The sequence below is a fragment of the Salmo salar genome, chromosome 14 (assembly GCF_965601325.2).
Source record: "Salmo salar chromosome 14, fSalSal1, whole genome shotgun sequence".
Classification (NCBI taxonomy): Eukaryota; Metazoa; Chordata; class Actinopteri; order Salmoniformes; family Salmonidae; genus Salmo; species Salmo salar.
The window spans coordinates 62,954,144-62,976,381 of NC_138304.1; the positions used below are offsets into that span (position 1 = coordinate 62,954,144).

At 42.0% G+C, this 22,238-nt stretch overlaps 1 protein-coding gene across 3 annotated transcripts in view; it reads right to left on the reverse strand.

Annotated features, from left to right (window-relative positions):
* Positions 1-22,238, reverse strand: part of LOC106569777 (nuclear factor of activated T-cells, cytoplasmic 1) — a 72,893-nt gene that overhangs the window by 41,137 nt on the left and 9,518 nt on the right. For all 3 annotated transcript variants that reach the window (XM_045694593.2, XM_082961062.1, XM_082961063.1), the window contains exons 4-6: positions 14,881-15,083; positions 13,487-13,659; positions 12,666-12,806 (exon numbers count right to left, since the gene is read on the reverse strand). In XM_045694593.2, the coding sequence (XP_045550549.1) occupies positions 12,666-12,806; positions 13,487-13,659; positions 14,881-15,083 (517 nt within the window). The remainder of the gene's footprint in view (positions 1-12,665; positions 12,807-13,486; positions 13,660-14,880; positions 15,084-22,238) is intronic.

A 22,238-nucleotide genomic window follows, 5' to 3' on the forward strand; every position in this document is an offset into this window, starting at 1 on the left:
CAACATGACGGTCTGGAGTAGGCAACAGTACTGGGCTATTTAGCTAATGTATCCCCATATCGTACGGGCACGAAGGAGACCGGGGTTCAATTCCCCGACGGGGAGGAAGGAGTAGGCTGTCCTTGTAAATAAGAATTTGTTCTAAACTGACTTGCCTAGTTAAATAAAGGTTACACTAAGAGCATAACATTTATACACCCTAATTGTATAATTGTAGTCTAAGCAATACCCAAATGGAGATTCAGTGAAAATAATAATCTCATTGATTTATCAAGACCAGTCCCCATGCTTGTCTCAGAGCAGCGCGAAACAGTGCTAAAATAGTTTTAGGCTTTTACTTCAAATCCTATTGCTTCTAACGTCAATATGCTCTTTAAATAAATAAGACTTACACCACTTTTAACAGCACATTACTCAACACTAGTGAGATTCATGTCGCCTACGGTAGGCCTACAGTATATCGAAAAATATGATGTGACTCTCCACCAATAATTACATATAGAGGATTGGAGGATATTTCTGTAATTCAGTGACATTTATTCCCATAGTAATTAGTTATGGATCCATAACTAAATAAATGTCGGCATTTTGAAAGATTATTTTTATCATTATTTTATTAACGAAGCGTAAAGATGCCATTATTAGTTACATTGTTTTAGTTTGAACGTGCAGACTGGCACTAAGAACAGTGGGAACATTTCCCTAGTCAGTGCCATTGTTAGTGCAATGCCCCTTAATGTGTTGCTCTGTGCTACCCAGTGTGGCGGGGTGGGGGTCCACCCCCCTTTCTCCTCCTTCCTTCCCCATGGGCTAGGTCTGTCTTCTGTACGCGGCTCTGCGGCCCATCCCGTGCCCCCTGCCCTTGTGCCTTGAACCTTGTGTGCTTTCAGTGGATACAGCTGGAGAACTGCATTGTGCGCCACTCAGGAGCCATGACCAATATGACCAATATATATTGTCCTGCTAATATGAGAATATCCAACAGGCTTTTATATATATTTCTAAATTAGTTTTAAAAAGCTTTCTTTAAAAAATAACAATAATTTGGAGATTATTTCATTTTCAAATAATGTAAAATGAGTGAGAAAAAGGTCATTCTTGAACATGGGGTGAGACATTGTTACTAATTTGTAAATATTGCCAGTTTGTTATTTAGAATCATTTATTTCTGTTTTTAGTAGGGAGAGAAACCAAAAACCTACAGTCATCTCATGAGTCTCCCAGTCGAGGCCGGCACGGGTATTGAACCAGCATCTGTAGCAACACGGTTTGCACTGCTATGCAGTGTCTTAGACCGTTGCACCACTCAGGTGCCGTACAACATGACCGGTCAGGAGTGGGCTACAGTTCTACAGTAAGAGCAAAATAATCCTAACAAAATAAAATAATAGAAACCTTAGTGTAACAACAGTTTTAGTAAGTAATACTGAAGTCGTGCACAATTATCAGGTTCTATTTAGGTTTATAATCACAAAACTTTTAGTGGAGCAACCACTGTACATATTGTGCTCTTCTATTGCACGTGCAATGGTGTCCGAGGGGAAAAAACTGTGTTCGTTGCTTGCAGTAACTTTTGTTGTTGTTGTAATATTGCAAGCGGACGTGGCAGTTTCACCATTAAGGATTGCAGCTTTCTTTAACATTTACATATAGAAGCACTCTTGATGAGGTCTATATTATGACAGGTTATGTTGAAGGCTGTCTGGTCTTATGAATTGAGACTGAGAGGTAGACACAAACACGGGCTGGGAAGAAGACAGCCCATGGCAGACAAGGCACCCTTGGTCTGGGTCTGCTGGGGCTGTGATGTGGCAGAGGAAGAGACTGAAGCTGACACTGATGCCCAATGCCTCCCATTATATCTGGAGACTAGAGGCAGGAGGGAACCTCTCCGGCTCCATCTCCACTCTCTCGCTCTCTGGGAACCACTCCAAAAGGGAAACCTTAGAAGGCTACGTCAACCTGCCACCAGAGATAAAAAAAAAACAATTTCAGATCTTCCCGTCTCCCCTTTTCTACTTTCTTTTTTTCACTTGCTCTCTCTCTCTCAATTTGTTTTCACTGGCCACACATTCATGCAGAGACAAAACATTAAATTGAGCAATTTGTTGTTGCCCATCTGCCAGGAAATGTTTCTACAGAGCATCACATGTACATTTACTTTGATGGAGAGAGGTGTTGTGCAGATTGTACTGAGGAACTGAACCACAGAATGTTCCATTGGGCCCTAACAACATCTGCACAATTCCTCTCCCCATCAAAACCCTTGGCAACAGTGCCAACCAGACTAGACCACTCCCTCACCTCAACAAACACAGAACCTCTCACAACTCGCCCAACTCTTTTTCTTGGCTTGAATCCAACACTGCCAAAGTTAGACGACGAGTCGACAACCCTCTCTCTAGTTGTGGTCAGAGAGAATACAGTAGACGGCACGCTTCAAATGTTTATGACCTTATGTCCGGATGACGTGTGCATGCCCAAATATGGGCATCCGGTCAGGACATCCTGGTGGGAAGTTATCACGTGGTTATGCCCATAAGGGCTTCCTGTTGTCATGTGTTAGAGTGTGTGTTAATTTATGTCTATATTGCGTCGATTCCTTTGAAGCTGTCACGCTTTAGTAGGTGTTTATTTAACAAGATAGTGCATCTGTATATGTTAAAGCATGTGTAGGCCTTTGATCTATCCTGGGGTGTGTGTGTGTATGTCTCTGCAGGGGTGTTTGAAACAATGTTTTTTTTTTTTTTATTGATTTGGATCAGCCATCATTAGATGAGAAAACCATGGTTCAAACCGAGACAGCGCCCGGTCCTTTACGTAGCCCATCGCCATCACACTATTTTCAACGTAAGTCCAAAAACAAAATCCCTAATAATATTTATACATTAAAACCAAACAAAAAAAGTGTACACATTTTTTTTAAACTAATCTTGTGTTCACAGCAGACCCACACCAAACGGGTACAGCCCTCCTTATGGACAACTTCGGAGGAGCAGATGAAATTCTACGGTTCTGTACGAACGGCCAGAACCATCTCTCTCTCTCTCTCTCTCTCTCTCTCTCTCTCTCTCTCTCTCTCTCTCTCTCTCTCTCTCTCTCTCTCTCTCTCTCTCTCTCTCTCTCTCTCTCTCTCTCTCTCTCTCTCTCTCTCTCTCTCTCTCTCTCTCTCTCTCTCTCTCTCTCTCTCTCTCTCTCTCTCTCTCTCTCTCTCTCTCTCTCTCTCTCTCTCTCTCTCTCTCTCTCTCTCTCTCTCTCTCTCTCTCTCTCTCTCTCTCTCTCTCTCTCTCTATATATATATATATATATATATATATATATATATATATATATATATATATATATATATATATATATATATATATATATATATATATATATATATATATATATATGTGTGTGTGTTGAACTTATGCCCACTCTACAGCCGCCCGGGTTATTATATGACCCTAAGGGTCATCTTGGAACATCTTGAAAAACAATAAGGGGCACATGTACTCTTCAATGTCCACTCAGATCATGGTACATCTATAATTCTGCTCCTAGGTTTATGACTTCTAGGGATTGTTTCCAAGATGCTGTGCTGAGGCATATGCATTGATAGGTCTTAGATTTTATAGACTGGGTATCTGTAAAAACACTGACAACTACAGATGCAAAAAGGGGTTTTCAGATTTGTATTATTATAAAAATAATATAACATAATAATAATAAAGATTATGATAATAATGTTACATGCGAGACATACCCAGAAATGTCAACGTAGACAACTTACAAGAATGTGTTTACCAGGCAGTGATGAAAACATTGTAAAGGAGCCCTAATTCAAACATGCAAAGATATATATTGGATACAATTACCCCGTTAAAACTGTTGTTACAATATCACTTCTCATTGACGTACATTTCAAGGTTTCACAAAACATAAACCAACTATCTAAATAATGTTTCTCGGACTAACACACTGTTGAGTTTCCTATTTACTAAAGAACAATCACTAAGACAAAACACAAAAAGTTGTAATATAATCTGTATACATGTCATTCTATACTGAAAACAGGTACATTCTGAAAGATTGAGGTTGCTGTGATAACACATTTTTTTATTCATCTCTCAATTTAGGATAATACTGTTTATTTATACTTTCCTTAAATTGTCTTGTCTCATACCATGCTAATACACTATCAAGCAATGCATTAACCCATAACAGGTGTGTGTCTTTTTGGGATCAAGAATTGATCAAGATTACCAATAGGCATGATCAGATCCTCTTCCCTATTACGGTAACATATAATGCACAGTCATATGCAAATCCATAAAACACCTACAAGAAAAGATTGAAAACTTTAGCAGGACTACTTGCAATGTCATTATTTTAGTTACCATACATCAAATGGTTGAATTGTGTACTTTTTCTTTGTACATGCACCAAGCCTCCAAGTGGCTGGAGCCAAACAACAGGCTAAATTAAAAAAAAAAAAAAAAATGCATGTGAAAAGATGGGGTGAAATGTATTTTTGTTTTTGTTACAACCAACAGGTCTTCCTAACATTTGACATAACTAGTAAGCCTTACATCCTGAATGTATAGGGGCTCCCAAATAAGGACCTGGAGAACACACGGGAGGGGTGGGACCACAACCCCCTTCTAAGTAATTGAGCCGAGAACATAATTGCTATATTGTAATTAAAATCAGACCCATAAGAGAACACGGGACCAAAGCAAAGCAGGACCCATATAGAATTAAAACAACAGTATTCTTAATGAGAAATATAATCTAATAAACAACTGTTTGCATAATGAAAGACATGAAAACTGTCTCCAACAATGTATTTAGCTATGTATAAAACTTTGATATTGTCAGTAAGGTCACTGAGTCTAACAATAGACACTAGTTATTGTGGGAGATTTAGGGTTAAAATATATGGGAAGGATCATGAATGTTAGAGATTTGTTCACACTGGGGATTTTGAAAGAGGGAGATTGGAACCCCAAAGTAATAGTGGTAAGAAAGATCATAAAGGTAATTTCATATTCCTGTTTAGGGGGTTAATAACTTTATGAAAACCACTATTCACACTATGTGGATTATAAACATGTACAAACAGAGAGCCATCACATCAAGATGTAACAGAGATGAATGGCATTTCAATGTACAACAGTAGTCTTCTGTAACATGCAATACGTGTTAAATATGTTTTACATACATCCATGAATGAACGGTTTCACAAACTCCTTTTAAAGGTTTTGTAAGCAAGTTGTAACATGCCTCATTCAGCAGTCTAGAGATTAACCTAGAGACACCAAAAACAGCAATGTTTAGAGCAGCTTGGAGAAAATTCCCCAGGTAAGGGGCAAAGAGCTGATTTACCTAACTCTGTACAGACCAAAGGAATTTCCAGAGTTAGCAAACCCTAACACTGGGTATGATAACTCTGACTCGTACGTCTAATGATTATTGTAGATGTTAACAACCGAGGGAGTTTACAGTAGGTCAAAGAGATGTATAAAGTCAGAGAGAGCAACAAATTGACCTACCGTAAATTCCGGACTATAAGCCGCAACTTTTTTTCCCAGCTTTGAACCTCGCGGTTTAAACAATGACGCGGCTAATATATGGATTTTTCCCGCTTTCAATTTATTTTTCTCCAAAAAAACACATTCTGTGAGGTGCTCAGTTTTTTGGCAGCATGAAGCTTTCATTAGACCAATGAAATTGCCGAATGGGTTAAGGTCAAACAACTTTTTTGTTTACTGTTTAGATTAAATCGAGCGCTCTCAAACTTCCCATCATTCTGATTACGGTAGTCATTTTGTCACCCTCATCATGGCAAAGACACGGAGAAATGCATATGATGCAGCTTTCAAGTTGAAGGCGATTGATCTGTCTGTTGGGAAAGGAAATAGAGCTTCTGCACGGGAGCTTGGTCTTAATGAGTCGATGATAAGACGTTGGAAACAGCAGCGTGAGGAATTGTCTCAGTGCAAAAAGACAACTAAAGCTTACTGCTAATTTTTTATAACAAGCCATGTTTCGTTAAAGCCTATTTATTTTTGTTACAAGCCGTGTTTCGTTAAAGCCTGTGTAAAGTTCATTTGTTTCAATGTACCGGTAGGCACCTGCGGCTTAGACATGTGCGGCTTATTTATGTTCAAAATAATATATATTTTTTAAATTCAGTGGGTGCGGCTTACACTATTACACGGTTATGTACTACTAATGTACTAGTATCTAGGATGTTAAGGAATATCTATAGAGGGGAACATGTACATGATATAACACATTTCCCACAGCATCGAAGGATGCATACACTGACACTGATATTGACACTGATATTGTATTTTGTTATGTGAAAGTAGCATAAGTATGTGTATAGAGTTTACAATTTTGTTTAAAAGTTCAGAATATGTCTCTTGTGAAAATTGAGATGGGGTACATATATTATGTATTTCAATTTCTTACACATTTTAATAATAATTGTGAGTTGTAGACACGTATAAACCAAAGGTTTAATTTGGGTTATAATAATGATTTACAAATGAAAAAGTCAGTAGTTCATTGCATATAATGTAATTGTGGATTCAATACTTTTTCATTATTTTGCCTTGACACAGGGTCATAAATCAAACGTTTGACGTGTGCCGTCTACTGTATTCTCTCTGTGGTCTACAGGAGTAATTACCTTTCATAAGGCAGACATAACACAGGGTAGCCAATAGACACAGCACTGGTGGTGTACTACACTGTTACGGCAGCCAGAGTTGGATCAGAATAAAGTAGTATACAATACAGATATTTGTTATGCAGAGTTTATAAAGGGAATCAAACAGCTCCTTGTGCTCTTTAATTGGGGTGAGGTGGAGTAAAACTCTAGTGTCCAAAGCCAAACAGCGGGGTGGCGTATACCCAAAGCCCTCATAACGTACAGTAAATATAAAAACATGTGCTATCCAGGCCTATGTGGAATGGTGAAAGAGAGCCCTTGTCCTTGGTCTGATGACTGTAAGTTCTTCCTCCCAGCGCTACCCCCAGAACACGTGGATTGCATGCAAGCGTACTGTCTCAGGGAAGGGCAGTAATTAAGGCAAGCCAGCTATTCAAACTGCATCAATCAATGGCTGCTGGGGAAACACTGTATTTGCTAAAGTGAAGTTCACTACTCAATACAAAACAGTTTTGAATTCTACATCTGCATCTCAGCACAGCACAGCATCTGTCTTCTAAACTCAGCAAAAAAAAGAAATGTCCTCACTGTCAACTGCATTTATTTTCAGCAAACTTAACATGTGTAGATATTTGTATGAACATAACAAGATTCAACAACTGAGACATAAACTGAACAAGTTCCACAGACATGTGACTAACAGAAATGGAATAATGTGTCCATGAACAAAGGTGGGGTTCAAAATCAAAAGTAACAGTCAGTATCTGGTGTGGCCACCAGCTGCATTAAGTACTGCAGTGCATCTCCTCCTTATGGACTGCACCAGATTTGCCAGTTCTTGCTGTGAGATGTTACCCCACTCTTCCACCAAGGAACCTGCAAGTTCCTGGACATTTCTGGGGGGAATGGCCCTAGCCCTCACCCTCCGATCCAACAGGTCCCAGACGTGCTCAATGGGATTGAGATCCAGGCTCTTCGCTGGCCTTGGCAGAACACTGACATTCCTGTCTTGCAGGAAATCACACACAGAACGAGCAGTATGTCTGGTGGCATTGTCATGCTGGAGGGTCATGTCAGGATGAGCCTGCAGGAAGGGTACAACATGAGGGAGAAGGATGTGTTCCCTGTAACACACAGCGTTGATATTGCCTGCAATGGCAACAAGCTCAGTCCGATGATGCTGTGACACACCGCGCCAGACCATGACGGACCCTCCACCTCCAAATTGTGTAACATTTATTCCTTTGGCGATAAACGCGAATTCCACCATCACCCCTGGTGAGACACAACCGCGACTCGTCAGTGAAGAGCACTTTTTGCCAGTTCTGTCTGGTCCAGCGATGGTGGGTCTGTGCCCATAGGCGACATTGTTGCCGGTGATGTGTGGTGAGGACCTGCCTTACAACAGACCTACAAGCCCTCAGTACAGCCTCTCTCAGCCTATTGCGGACAGTCTGAGCACTGATGGAGGGATTGTGCGTTCCTGGTGTAACTCGGGCAGTTGTTGTTTCCATCCTGTACCTGTCTCGCAGGTGTGATGTTCGGATGTACCAATCCTGTTCAGGTGTTGTTACACGTGGTCTGCCACTGCGAGGATGATCAGTTGTCCGTCTTGTCTCCCTGTAGTGCTGTCTTAGGCATCTCATAGTACGGACATTGCAATTTATTGCCCTGGCCACATATCTGCAGTCCTTATGCCTCCTTGCAGCATGCCTAGGGCACATTCATGCAGATGAGCAGGGACCCTGGGCTTGTTCAGAAAGTAGAAAGGCCTCTTTAGTGTCCTAAGTTTTCATAACTGTTACCTTAATTGCCTACCGTCTGTAAGCCTTTAGTGTCTTAACGACCGTTCCACATGTGCATGTTCATTAATTGTTTATGGTTCATTGAACAAGAATGGGAAACAGTGTTTAAACCCTTTACAATGAAGATCTGTGAAGTTATTTGGATTTGTACGAATTATCTTTGAAAGAGAGGGTCCTGAAAAAGTAACGTTTCTTTTTTTTGCTGAGTTTACATTACAATATATCACTTTACACTCTGTGCCATCATCAGTTCTCTGGTATTCCTTAAATATGTTTTTATGAACAGTACGCTGTAATTTATAAAACATAAACTCCCTGTTTATGTGCATGTAATTGATTTGTTTACGATAACAACCACAGTTCTCTGAAGTGTCGAGGCCGGCCAAACTGCTGAACGGTTTCAAAGTGGAAGTCATTATTTTGTAAATGCAATGAATTGGATCCAGAAGCACTGACCAGTCATGTAACACAGAGTAGAGCACCCCTCCCACGGCTAACCGTTACTCGGAGAAAGACCCCTAAACTGCTAACCAAAAAAAATATACAATTAATCTCTGTCAAAAGAAACACGATTCACTCCACTTTCATCCTCCTCAGGCACTTTCAGATTTCCCCTCCATAGACGGATGGTTATCTATAATTTTCTTGGGTAATTCCAGACACTACCTGGCAAGGTTCTTGAAGTTTGATAACTGGAGGTCCTCAATCATACTGTAGACATAATAGACACCTCTGGCCAAGAACAACCAGGCCTGTCTAGGTCTGTTGCCGTTCCAGGGCAGGTCTGTACAGTACCTGGTTGGACTGACTCTCCTCATTGGCTCTGACTCATAGAGAGACGGTGAGCTTTGGGTCATGGGTCACAAAGTATTCGGTCGGTTCAGGCAGGGGAAACTGGTGAAACTGGAGGCCTGTGGGTCTCTGACTCTGACACAGTGACAAATTATCCATGGTTACTTCTAGCCTGCCGACAGTAGACCAGGCAGCCAGACAGTCCCAGATGTGAAAGCACTCTTTTTATAAGAGAATTTCTCTCCACGTCTCTTTTCTGCTAGCAGGATTCCCTCAAAGCTCCTTTGCTCTCACTCTCTCTCAGCCTTAACTCATGGTGGCTGTGAAATGATGTGCAGACACAGACACACACCATGCAGATACTCTTACTGTAATGTGAACACAAGCACACAACTTGACACACAACTCCACATGCTTAAAAATAGGTTTTACCATTTTGAAAAGGATAATATTCTGCATGATTTATAGTCCTCATTAAAATGTCAGAAGTGCAAATGAATCTGGTGACTAACCTTAATCTATCAATCTTGGTCTGGAGATCCTAATCCAAACAAAAGCAATCTACATTTTTCACACCTTTACATAATGTTGTGGTTTGAGTCAACAAACTTCAGCCGCCAACATCAATTTGAAAACACATTCAGGGGCAAAACCTTGAGAAAGTGACAGCTAAGCGATTCATAATTTCTGTAAGTGGTACTGAGGTTTATCAAAGAGCCCATCTCTGGGCAGGCTGAGGCTGGAGAGAATGGAAAGCAAGGTCAGATTGAGGCAGTTTCAGATTACAGCCTGATGTCTGGGAGATCTAAGGGCTGTAGTGTAATCTCCTATAAGGATCTCCATGCTCTACACCAGCGGTATTCAAACTTTTTCAGCAGGGACCCCAAGAATTTATTGTGACCCCACCCCAAATCTAATGGCACAACCTTAAAATCAGTCAAACAAATAACGTTAAATTCATTTAATTGGTATCTCTTGTAAATTAATACATTTACTCAATAAAATGTTATTTGTCAAATTATCTTTCTCAAAACCTTTGTATATTATCCCATAACATAATCGGTGCTCTTCATTTTTTGTTTCCTCTCCCCCCCAAAATAAAAATATATAATTTCATTGGCGACCCCACAGCAGTTCCCCCACGAATGCCAACATTGAATACCACTGCTCTACACTGTAACCACGGGTGACAACTGCATTGATGTCATCTCTGCTCCCTCTAACTGTTTTGCAATAGACTGGACAGGAGCTCTGAGGCAGGACTGTGTCGTCATAATGACCTGCTGCTTATGGGGCTGGACTGGTTTTGCGAAGCACGTGAATGTCAGTGTACTTCACTACAGGGACAGAGGGATTCCTCCTGTATGAGTTTTTTTAATTTTTTGGGTGATGCTATGGTGACCAGTGAGCTGAGATAAGGCGGGGCTTTAACTAGCAAAGACTTATAGATGACCTGGAGCCAGTGGGTTTGGCGACGAATATGTAGTGAGGGCCAGCCAACGAGAGCATACAGGTCGCAGTGGTGGGTAATATATGGGGCTTTGGTGACAAAACGGATGGCACTGTGATAGACTACATCCAGTTTGCTGAGTAGAGTGTTGGAGGCTATGAGTCACTGAGTACAACACTCTCTTACCCCTGTGTACACACACACACACACGAATGTGTGCACACACATGCGTACTGACATACAAAGTTATACACACACACTTGCACACATGACCTACACGGTATAGGCTAGTTATTCTCTAGAGTAGGAGCCTCAAAAATCTGGGAGTTGTTTTTTGGAATATTCATAGGAAAATTATCCATTGGTAAAATGGGTAAACCCTCTGTGGCAACAGAATCCCCTATTCAGGATTTATGAGAAGGATTGTTAAACAGTTTTTAGACCTCGGCCTTGGCATGGACAAAACAATAATAAAAAACCTTACAATTAAAGTTGTACTAGGCAGAAATTGCTCCGTCATTTCTTAAGACTGGCTTAAGGGTGTTTTCATGGGAGCATCAACGCCACCCCAGATGCTGTGCTAGGACCTAAAGACAGTCTTCTTAGCTTCAACAGATCTGAGGGGGCTACTGATCTTCTTCAAACTGACAAAAATGTAAAAATATATATTTTTACATTTAACCTTTATTTAACTAGGCAAGTCAGCTAAGAACAAATTCTTATTTATAATGACGGCCTACCACGGCCAAACCCGGACGACGATGGGCCAAGTTGTGGGCCGCCCTATGGGACTCCCAAACATGGACAGATGTGATGCAGCCTGGATTCGAACCAGGGACTGCAGTGACACCTCTTGGACTGAGATGCAGTGTCTTAGACCGCTGCGCCACACAAAACTATAAACCAAAAAGAGAGTTATCTAGAATTGTAGGCAAGGTAAATATTGAAAATATTTAGAATTTCACATACATAAATGAATAGCAATAGAGATTAGGAGAACTCAAGAGATGTAGAAAGAGATATAGCAAAGCTCTCACACAATCTCACACTACTATTGTAATATAGGGTGGCTCAAGCCCCCACCCAACCCACCTAAAATTCCTCTCATCACACAATGGCAACAGGTTCCCCTCTGCTCTGAGTGACTCATGAGGCATACGATCAGATGTGTTTACATTGCACAACCTTGGCCCAAACCATACCTCACGCTGCTTTTCTAAAGCTTATCAAGGAAATTGCTGTTAGTAAACCCTAAGCATCAACATCTGGGAGCAGTCCCTCCCTACTTCCCTCCTTCCTAATTGAGAGGGCTTAGAGAGAAGAGAGGAAACACATACTGAATTGTGAGGGACAGCACAGCAGCCTACATGGCACATAGTGCATTTGTGATCCATTCATATTCTGAACAGGCAATGGAAACTTCTGCAAATGGAAATCTGCTGGGTTAAAAATACAGCGCATTAATGTGCACCACATGTGGCACTCTGGCAGCATGGGGGATATTTTGATGGTGGGGGAAGAGGAGGGAGGGAGGGAGTAGCCCTGGGGTTTCTCAAACCCAGAGGGGGAAAGAGGGAGAGAAAGTTAGAGCACAAACACACACACTTGAGCAGACACACACACACAAGAGTGCTAGCACACACACACGTTCGTTTTCCTATCCTTGTGGGGATCAAAACAATTGATTCAAAATCCTATTTTCCCTAACCCCTAACCCAAATCCTAATTCTAGCTCTAACCGTAATTGTAACCCTAAATCTAACCCCTAAGCCTAAAATAGCATTTTTCCTTGTTTTACTATCCTTGTGAGGACTTCTGGGCCCCACAAGGATAGTAAAACCAAACACACACACACACACACACACACACACACACGTAGACACATACCTACATAAATATGCACACTAAGCCACACACATCTGCATCCAGCTCCAGCTCTGGCTTCAGCTCCTACCTTGGGCTTTCTCCATGAACACCACTTTGGAGTCGTGCTGGAAGTTGTGTCCGCTGAGGAGCATCTTCTCTCCCCCAGCAGCAGGGCACGTCTGCAGGGTCTGCTTATCCACTAGGGGCAACTCCTGGGCTGATCTCTGGGCTGCAGGGGGGGGGGGGGGGGGGACAGCACTGTCTTCACTACAGAATCATTGCAAACCCACTCCCCCTTCAGCCCCGAGCATCCAGACGAAGTCATTTTCACAAGCTTGACAACTCTTAAGGAATCCTCACCACTAACAATGCCAAGAGCCATTAGCTCTAGAGACATATTATTCCTCTGACCTAACAGTGAGAGAATGGATCCATTTAGTATTTGTTATTGTATAATTTTCTCAAATTATTGTTTTTACAAATATCATACTTGGCCATCACCTCCTGGTTAACTTTAACTGCCGTAAAGTGTGTGATATTCTTTAATAAAACTCAGATGTTTACAAATGAAAAATAGATCTGGCAAAGAATGTTTCCGACAATTACCCTTGACAATGAAAAAAAGAGGCTTGGTCAATAACAGTTTTGTGGCAGTGTATCTGCGACCAACAATGGTCTTTTCTTAAGAGCTGAGATCATGGTTTAACCACATTTCTCATTTACCTCATAGCACTTGATCTTTGTGGTGTGATTCCAGCCAGAAACCCATTAGATTAGCAGATCTGCTCAGATTTCTATCTAGCGCTTTGGTGCTTAATGGTGCAATGTGTGCTTATCTACCAAAGTCAAAATGATCTGCCATGTTAAACCACCCCCCACCCCCAGGCCTGATAGTGAAGGTGTACTCACAGCACTCCATGGGGTTGGATGCAGCCTGCAGGGACAATGTTCTTCCTGTGGGCTGGTTGATGTGAACCCGGAACACCATCCTCACACGTGTGTTTTTACGCCCGATGTCTGTCTCGCCCTTCCGCAGCTCAATGTCCGAGTTGCGAAGTTTCAGGATGCCAGAGCAGTCAATTCTACATTAAACAGATAGAAAAGAAACTTAGTTAGACCTTAGAGAGGCTCAGATATCAACACATTCGATAGACACCATCATTATTGAGATGTCAAATCATTATCCCTCTGACAGTTACCACATACATATTGACACTCAGCTTATTAAGTTCTCTCTAGCACCACAAAGTGATTTCAGTATAGAATGAGTCAATAGTCAGACAACAGTATTTCAGCAGAAGAATTTCACACGTATCCCCAATGAAAGGTTTCCTGTGTACTCAGCAACTACTGCTTTCAGGTCTAATCCCAACCATCCAGCAACTCAAATGCTGTGAATGTTAATAGTTTCATAAATAGCTTTTTAATGGACCAAAAGAGAACACCTATGGGATACTGGTCTAACCTTGATCCCTCTACAGCTCTACCAGCCAACCTATTGGCTGTAACTATGCTTTTTACAGAGTCTTCATCAGACACTTTATAAATGTCTAATTTCTCACCCCCACCCTCCTGTTTATGCTGTGCACTCACTTCGAACATTTCAGACTTTTATGGCATTAGCCTTTCCAACCAAAGTTTTTCCATGGCTGTGCTCCTCGACACTGCATTCCTTACAATGTAGTTAATGTCAACTTTTACACTAACTGAACACTCCCGAACTCTCTTTGTCAGACACTGGGGGATGCTCCGCTGGTGAGGCAATCAGGTGTTGAGGCTAAGGATTCCCAGCTGGTCAGCCCTCCCTCCAGGTTCTGGTAAAAAAGAAGTGCACTATATAGGGACTAGGGTGCCATTTGGGACACAGAAGTAGTCTCAGTCAGCTGTGCCAAGGGATCAACACAATGCAAATCTCAGGAGAAAAAAAAAGAGTGTTTGGCTTTTGAGTGTATTCGCTCATTGGTAACAAAAACATTGGAAGAGGGCTGTCACGTGTTGAATGGATTTCTAAATCGAGTCAAATTAAGTTGTCAGCATTGGTGCCTTACACGCACACACACACACACACACACACACACACACACACACACACACACACACACACACACACACACACACACACACACTGTCCAGCTGGTACTGATCAGCCGTCATGGACAAAACTCTACAGATGTTCACTCATCATTTAAGTTGCTTGAGGAGCATAAATGTCTAACTGACTGATAGGCACAACAACAAAAAACAGACAAAGGCTAAAGAAATATACACACACACACACACACACACACACACACAGTACTCACATGGCACGCATGTTGTTCTCGGGCAGCAGTGGAATCTCCAGCACCTTGGTGTTAGACTGCAGGGTCTCATGGCTGGGGGTGGAGACAGTCTTGCCAGTGATGCGGTGGACCTGGTAGAAGGCATGGGGCCGCAGGAGACGGTCGTCTGCCGTGCCAATGAATAGCTGCAAGATCAGGGGCTTGGTCTCCATGTAGCCGTGGAGCTGGAAGGAAGAAGACATATAATTAAATTTAAAAAATGTATTGCCAATCAACAATGGTTGATAGGAATTTGTTTATCCAGTACTTATGTCTAGACAAAAACAAAGTATCCCCACACACTACTCTTGACAACCCGTTAAAACCCCAGAAATACCTTTCAAACACAGTTGACATTTTTCTGAGGAATCTTTATCCAAGGCCAACAACCCATACACATATTTCCTCCATTAATATCAGTTCCTGTCAATATTGATGGGCTGAGGCACAGCATGATCTTACAGTATCTCCATCACCAGGGTCCCGCTGGCTGCCCAAGAGCCAGATAACCAGCTGAGACAAACGACCCTGTGATTTCACTGACAGGACTAAGCCTGGGTTACAGTGTACTAGTGGTTACGCTTATGTCCCAAATGGAATCCTATTCCCTACATAGTGCACTTATTTTGACCAGAGCCCTTTTAGGCTCCCGAGTGGCACAGCAGTCTAAGGCACTGCATCTCAGTGCTAGAGGTGTCACTACAGACCCTGGTTTGATCCCGAGCTGTATCACAACCGGCCGTGATCGGGAGTCCCATAGGGCGGTGCACAATTGGCCCAGCGTTGTCTGGGTTTGGCCAGGGTAGCCGTCATTGTAAATAAGAATTAGTTCTTAACCTGTTAGGGCTAGGGGGCAGTATTGACACGGCTGGATAAAAAACGTACCCGATTTAATCTGGTTACTACTCCTGCCCAGTAACTAGAATATGCATATAATTATTGGCTTTGGATAGAAAACACCCTAACGTTTCTAAAACTGTTTGAATGGTGTCTGTGAGTGTAACAGAACTCCTATGGCAGGCCAAAACCTGAGAAGATTTCAAGCAGGAAGTGGCCTGTCTGAGAAGTAGTGTTTCATCTTGGCTCTTTTTATTGAAGACTCAGGATCTGTGCAATAACGTGACACTTCCTACGTCTTCCATAGGGTCTCAGAGCCCGGGAAAACGTTGAACGATATCGAGGCAGGCTCTGGCTGAAACACTTTATCGCTTTTGGCAAGTGGCCACTCAGAGTACTATGGGCTTAGGCGCGTGCCCGCTTCGACCGAATGCTTTCTTTTCCTTTGTCTGTTTATCTAAACGCAGATTCCCAGGCGGAATATTATCGCTTTTTTATGAGAAAGATGGCATAAAAATTGATTTTAAACAGCGGTTGACATGCTTCGAAGTACGGTAATGGAATATTTAGAATTCTTTTGTCACGAATTGCGCCATGCTCGTCACCCTTATTTACCCTTTAGGATAGTGTCTAGAACGCACAAACAAAACGCCGCTGTTTGGATATAACGATGGATTATTTTGGACCAAACCAACATTTGTTATTGAAGTAGAAGTCCTGGGAGTGCATTCTGACGAAGACAACAAAGGTAATAACATTTTTCTTATAGTAAATCTGACTTTGATGAGTGCTAAACCTGCTGGGTGTCTAAATAGCTAGCCCTGTGATGCCGGGCTATCTACTGAGAATATTGCAAAATGTGCTTTCACCGAAAAGCTATTTTAAAATCGGACATATCGAGTGCATAGAGGAGTTCTGTATCTATAATTCTTAAAATAATTGTTATGCTTTTTGTGAACGTTTATCGTGAGTAATTTAGTAAATTCACCGGCAGTGTTCGGTGGGAATGCTAGTCACATGCTAATGTAAAAAGCTGGTTTTTGATATAAATATGAACTTGATTGAACAAAACATGCATGTATTGTATAACATAATGTCCTAGGGTTGTCATCTTATGAAGATCAAAGGTTAGTGCTACATTTAGCTGTGGTTTGGGTTCATGTGACATTATATGCTAGCTTGAAAAATGGGTGTCTGATTATTTCTGGCTCGGTACTCTGCTGACATAATCTAATGTTTTGCTTTTGTTGTAAAGCCTTTTTGAAATCGGACAGTGTGGTTAGATTAACGAGAGTCTTATCTTTAAAATGGTGTAAAATAGTCATATTTTTTTTAAATTGAAGTAATATCATATCTAAGGTATTTGAATAACGTGCCACAGGATTCAACTGGCTGTTGAATCCTAGCCCATAGAGGTTAAGGGTGAGAAATGTGTGGTTGAGAAAATAGAGGGCAATTGAACTACACATGACCTGGTTGGAACTCTGGAAAAACTTATGACAGGATAGAGGCCCTGTCAAGGCTCCTCTAATCTAGGGAGTAAAGAAGCTGCCAAGTGATAAAGGAGGAATGTGAACTGTGGAAAAAGATACAGCCCACCTACTGTTTGTGTGTGCGTATATGGGGGTCATAAAGACTGTTAACATTTTGGTTGACTTTAAGCGAGCGTCCCACCTAGCCCATAGAGGTTAACTGACTCGCCTAGGTAAATAAAGGTTATTTAAAATAAAAAAGTAGTGCACTACTGTATATAGGGAATAGAGGGCTACTTTTATTTAATTAATTATTCATTAATTTAATTATTTACTTTATTTAAATGTATTTAAAACAGGGAATCCCATGGAGACCAGGGCCTCTTTTTCAAAGGAGCCCTCCACAGAATCATACAAATTCACAGTATTACAATTACTGGTTAGTTGAGGTGATATGTACATGTGGGTAGAGTAAAACTGACTATGCATGGATAATAAACAGAGTAGCAGCAGCGACCCTAAACCCAGGGTCGTCACACTACTCCCTACTCCCTCCTTTCAAAGAGCGCGTCCTCACGCTAGCTTGCGACTCTACGTCTTACAGGAACGCGCTCACCGGCCAAGCACACGCACTCTCGTGGATGCAAGGTCCGATCACTTCCAACACCAATGTAATGAAACAGCAGGGAGCAGGTCTCGAACCCTCAACCTTCAAGCCCGAAGTCCGGCGTGCTATCCACTGTGCCGCAAAAACATGCTCAAATGGCAGAGTCGATTTCCACGTTTATAAACCCAGGGTCGTCACAATATGCATATCCTACCTTCTGGGCACGAGAAGCAGGCAGTTTAATTTGGGCACGTATTCATCTGAATTTCTAAATACTGCCCTATGTCACCAAGAAGTTAAAGGTCTTACTCACATCGGCTGCAGAGAGCGTGATCACACAGTTGTCCGGAACAGCTGATGCTCTCATGCATGTTTCAGTGTTAGTTGCCTTAAAGTGAGCATAGAAGTAATTTAGCTCGTCTGGTAGGCTTCTGTCAAATGGGCAGCTTGCGGCTGTGCTTCCCTTTGTAGTCTGTAATTGTTTGCAAGCCCTGCCACATCCGACGACGGTCGGAGCTGGTGTAGTACATTTTCGATCTTAGTCCTGTATTGACTTTTTGTCTGTTTGATTGTTCATCAGAGAGTATAGCAGGATTTCTTATAAGCTTCTGGGTTAGAGTCCCGCCTATTGTAAGTGGCAGCTCTACCCTTTAGCTCAGTGCGGATGTTGCCTGTAACTCATGGCTTCTGGTTGGGGTGTGTGCGTTTCGTCACTGTGGAGACGACATCATCGATGCACTTATTGATGAGTCACTTATGTGACTTATGTGGTGTACTCCTCAATGCCATCGAAAGAATCCCGGAACATATTCCAGTCTGTGCTAGCAAAACAGTCCTGTAGCTTAGCATCTGCTTCATCTGACCACTTTTTTTATTGACCGAGTAACTGGTGCTTCCTGCTTTAATTTTAGCTTGTAAGCAGAAATCAGGAGGATAGAATTATGGTCAGATTTGCCAAATGGAGAGCGAGGGAGAGCTTTGTACGCATCTCTGTGTGTGGAGTAAAGGCGGTCTAGAGTTTTTTTCCCCCTCTGGTTGCACATTTACCATGCTGGTAGAAATTAGGTTTGAGTTTTCCTGCATTAAAGTCCCCGGCCACCAGGAGCACCGCCTCTGGACGAGTGTTTTCCTATTTGCTTATGGCAGTATACAGCTCATTGAGTGCAGCCTTAGTGCCAGCATTGGTCTGTGGTGGTATGTAGACAGTTACGAAAAATACAGATGAAAACTCTCTAGGTAGACACAGTATCACACAAGCTGTAGACCACACTACCTCAAATGAGCAAAACCTCAAGACTTCCTTAGATATCGTGCACCAGCTGTTGTTTACAAATATTCATAGACCACTGCTGTTCTGCCGATACAGTGTGTAACCCGCCAGCTGTATGTTATTAAATGTCATCATTCAGCCAAGACTAGGTGAAACAATATCCCGTTGGTAGGATATGTGCTTTTAGTTCGTCCAATTTATTATCCATCGATTGTACATTGCCCAGTAGTACGGATGGCAAAGGCAGATTAGCCACTCATCGCCTGATCCTCACAATGCACCCAGATCTCCTTCTGCGAAATCGCTGTCTCTTTCTCCTGCGAAAGATGGGGATGAGGGCCTGTTGGGGTGTCTGGAGTAAATCCCTCTCATTAAAGAAAATTATTTGTACAATTCAACGTGAGAAACCGATGTTCTGAAGTCCAGAAGCACTTTTCAGTCATAATGTTGCTGCTACCATCTCTTATGTACAAAATAAGTTAAACAATGCGAGAAAAAAAAACCGAACAAAATAGCACAGTTGGTTAAGAGCCAATAAAAAACGGCAGCCATCCTCTCCGACGCCATTACACAGCCATATATGCGTCCTTCCTAACACAATTGCCGGAGAGGAAGGAAACCGCTCAAAGATTTCACCATGAGGCCAATGGTGACTTAAACAGCTACAGAGTTTAATGGCTGTGATAGGAGAAAACTGAGGATGGATCAACAACATTGTAGTTACTCCACAATACTAACCTAAATTACAGAGTGAAAAGAAGGAAGCCTGTACAGAATAAAAATATTCCAAAACATATATCCTGTTTGCAATAAGGCACTAAAGTAATACTGCAACAAATGGGGCAAAGAAATTAACTTTATGTCCTGAATACAAAGTGTTATGTTTGGAACAAATCCTACACAACACATTACTGAGTAGCACTTTTTGTATTTTCAAGGATGGTGTTGGCTGCATCATGTTATGGGTATGCTTGCCATTGGCAAGGACTCCAGAGTTTTTTTAGGATAAAAAAACAAACAGAATAGAGCTAAGAACACGCAAAATCCTAGAGGAAAAACTGGTTCAGCCTGCTTTCCAACAGACATTGGGAGAAAAATTCACCTTTCAGCAGGACAACCTAAAACACAAGGTAAAATAAATATATATAGGAGTTGCTTACCAAGTTGACATTGAATGTTCCTGAGTGGCCTAGTTACAGTTCTGACTTAAATCGTCTTGAAAATCTATGGCAAGCCTTGAAAATGGATGTCTAGCAATGATCAATAACCGACTTCACAGAGCTTCAAGAATTGTTAAAAGAATAATGTGCAAATCTTATGCAAAGCTCTTAGAGACTTAACCAGAAATACTCAAAGCTCTAATTGCTACCAAAGGTGATTCTAGGGTGGTGAATACTTACATAAATGAGATATTTATGTACTTCATTTACAATAAATATGCAAGAAGTTCTAAAAACATGTCTTTACTTTGTGATTATGAGATGGTGTCTATATCAAGTATTAGGGAAGACCCAAATGCAGACAGTGTCAAAGTAACAAAAGTTTATTACTAGAACAGGGGGCAGACAAAATGACAGGTCAAGGGCAGGTAGAGGTCAGTAATCCAGATCAGAGTCCAAAAGGTACAGAACGGCAGGTAGTCTCGGGGTCAGGGCAGGCAGAGGTCAATAATCCAGGGTGGTGTGACTAGTACAGAAACAGCAGGCATTCTCAGGGTAGGCAGAATTGTCAAAACCTTGAAAACAGGAACTACAACAAAGACAAGAGCAAGGGGAAAAACACTGGTAGCCTTGATGAACAAAATTAACTGGCATTAGACAGAACACAGGAATAAATACACCAGGGATAATGAGGAAGATGGGCAACACCTGGAGGTGGCTGGAGACAAGCACAAAGATAGGTGAAAGAGATACATTTTGAATTCAGGCTGTAATACAGACACAGATTCCTGTCTTGCAGGAAATCACGCACAGAACGAGCAGTATGGCTTGTGGCATTGTCAGGCTAGAGGGATCTTGAGGTGGAGGGATGAGCCAGCAGGAAGGGTACCACACGAGGGAGGAGGATGTGTTCCCTGTAACACACAGCGTTGATATTGCCAGCAATGACGACAAGCTCAGTCCGATGATGCTTTGACACACGACCCCAGACCATGACGGACCCTCCTACTCCAAAAATCGATCCCGCTCCGGAGTACAGGCCTCGGTGTAATGCTCATTCCTTTGACAACAAAAACTCATCTGACATTCACCCCTGGTGAGACAAAACCGAGACACGTCAGAGAAGAGCACTTTTTGCCAGTCCTGTCTGGCCCAGCGGCGGTGGGTTTGTGCCCAAAGGCGACTTTGTGGCCGGTGATGGCTGGTGAGGACCAGCCTTACAACAGGCCTACAAGCCTTCAGTCCAGACTCTCAGCCTATTGCGGACAGTCTGAGCACTGATGGAGGGATGTCAGTGTTCTGCCATGACCAGCAAAGAGCCCGGATCTCAATCCCATTGAGCACGTCTGGGACCTGCTTGATCGGAGGGTGACGGCTAGGGACATTCTCATTCCCAGAAATGTCTGGGAACATGCATGTGCCTTGGTGGAAGAGCAAGAACTGGCAAATCTGGTGCAGTCCAGGAGGAGGAGATACACTGCAGCACTTAATGCAGCTGGTTATTCCAACACATTATTCCATTTCTGTTAGTCACATGTCTGTGGAACCTGTTCAGTTTATGTCTCAGTTGTTGAATCTTATGTTCATACAAATATTTACACGTTAAGTTTGCTGAAAATAAACGCAATTGAGAGTGAGAGGACATTTCTTTTTTTGCTGAGTTCATATCACATATATAGCCACCCATTTTCAGTCTGTCACACCTGAATATGTTGTAATCAGCAATATCAATATCCTTATCCGGGATCGAGCTATTTAGCCAAGCACATGCACCCAGATATCAAGAAGGTTGATCTTTGACATTAAACTTTGTACATTTATACGTGACAGCCCAAGCCCTCTACCTGATTTGAAAACAGCGGGGTACCCACATTTCTTTATTTTTTTATTTCACCTTTATTTAACAAGGTAGGCTAGTTGAGAACAGGTTCTCATTAACAACTACGACCTGGCCAAGATAAAGAAAAAGCACTGCGACACAAACAACACAGAGT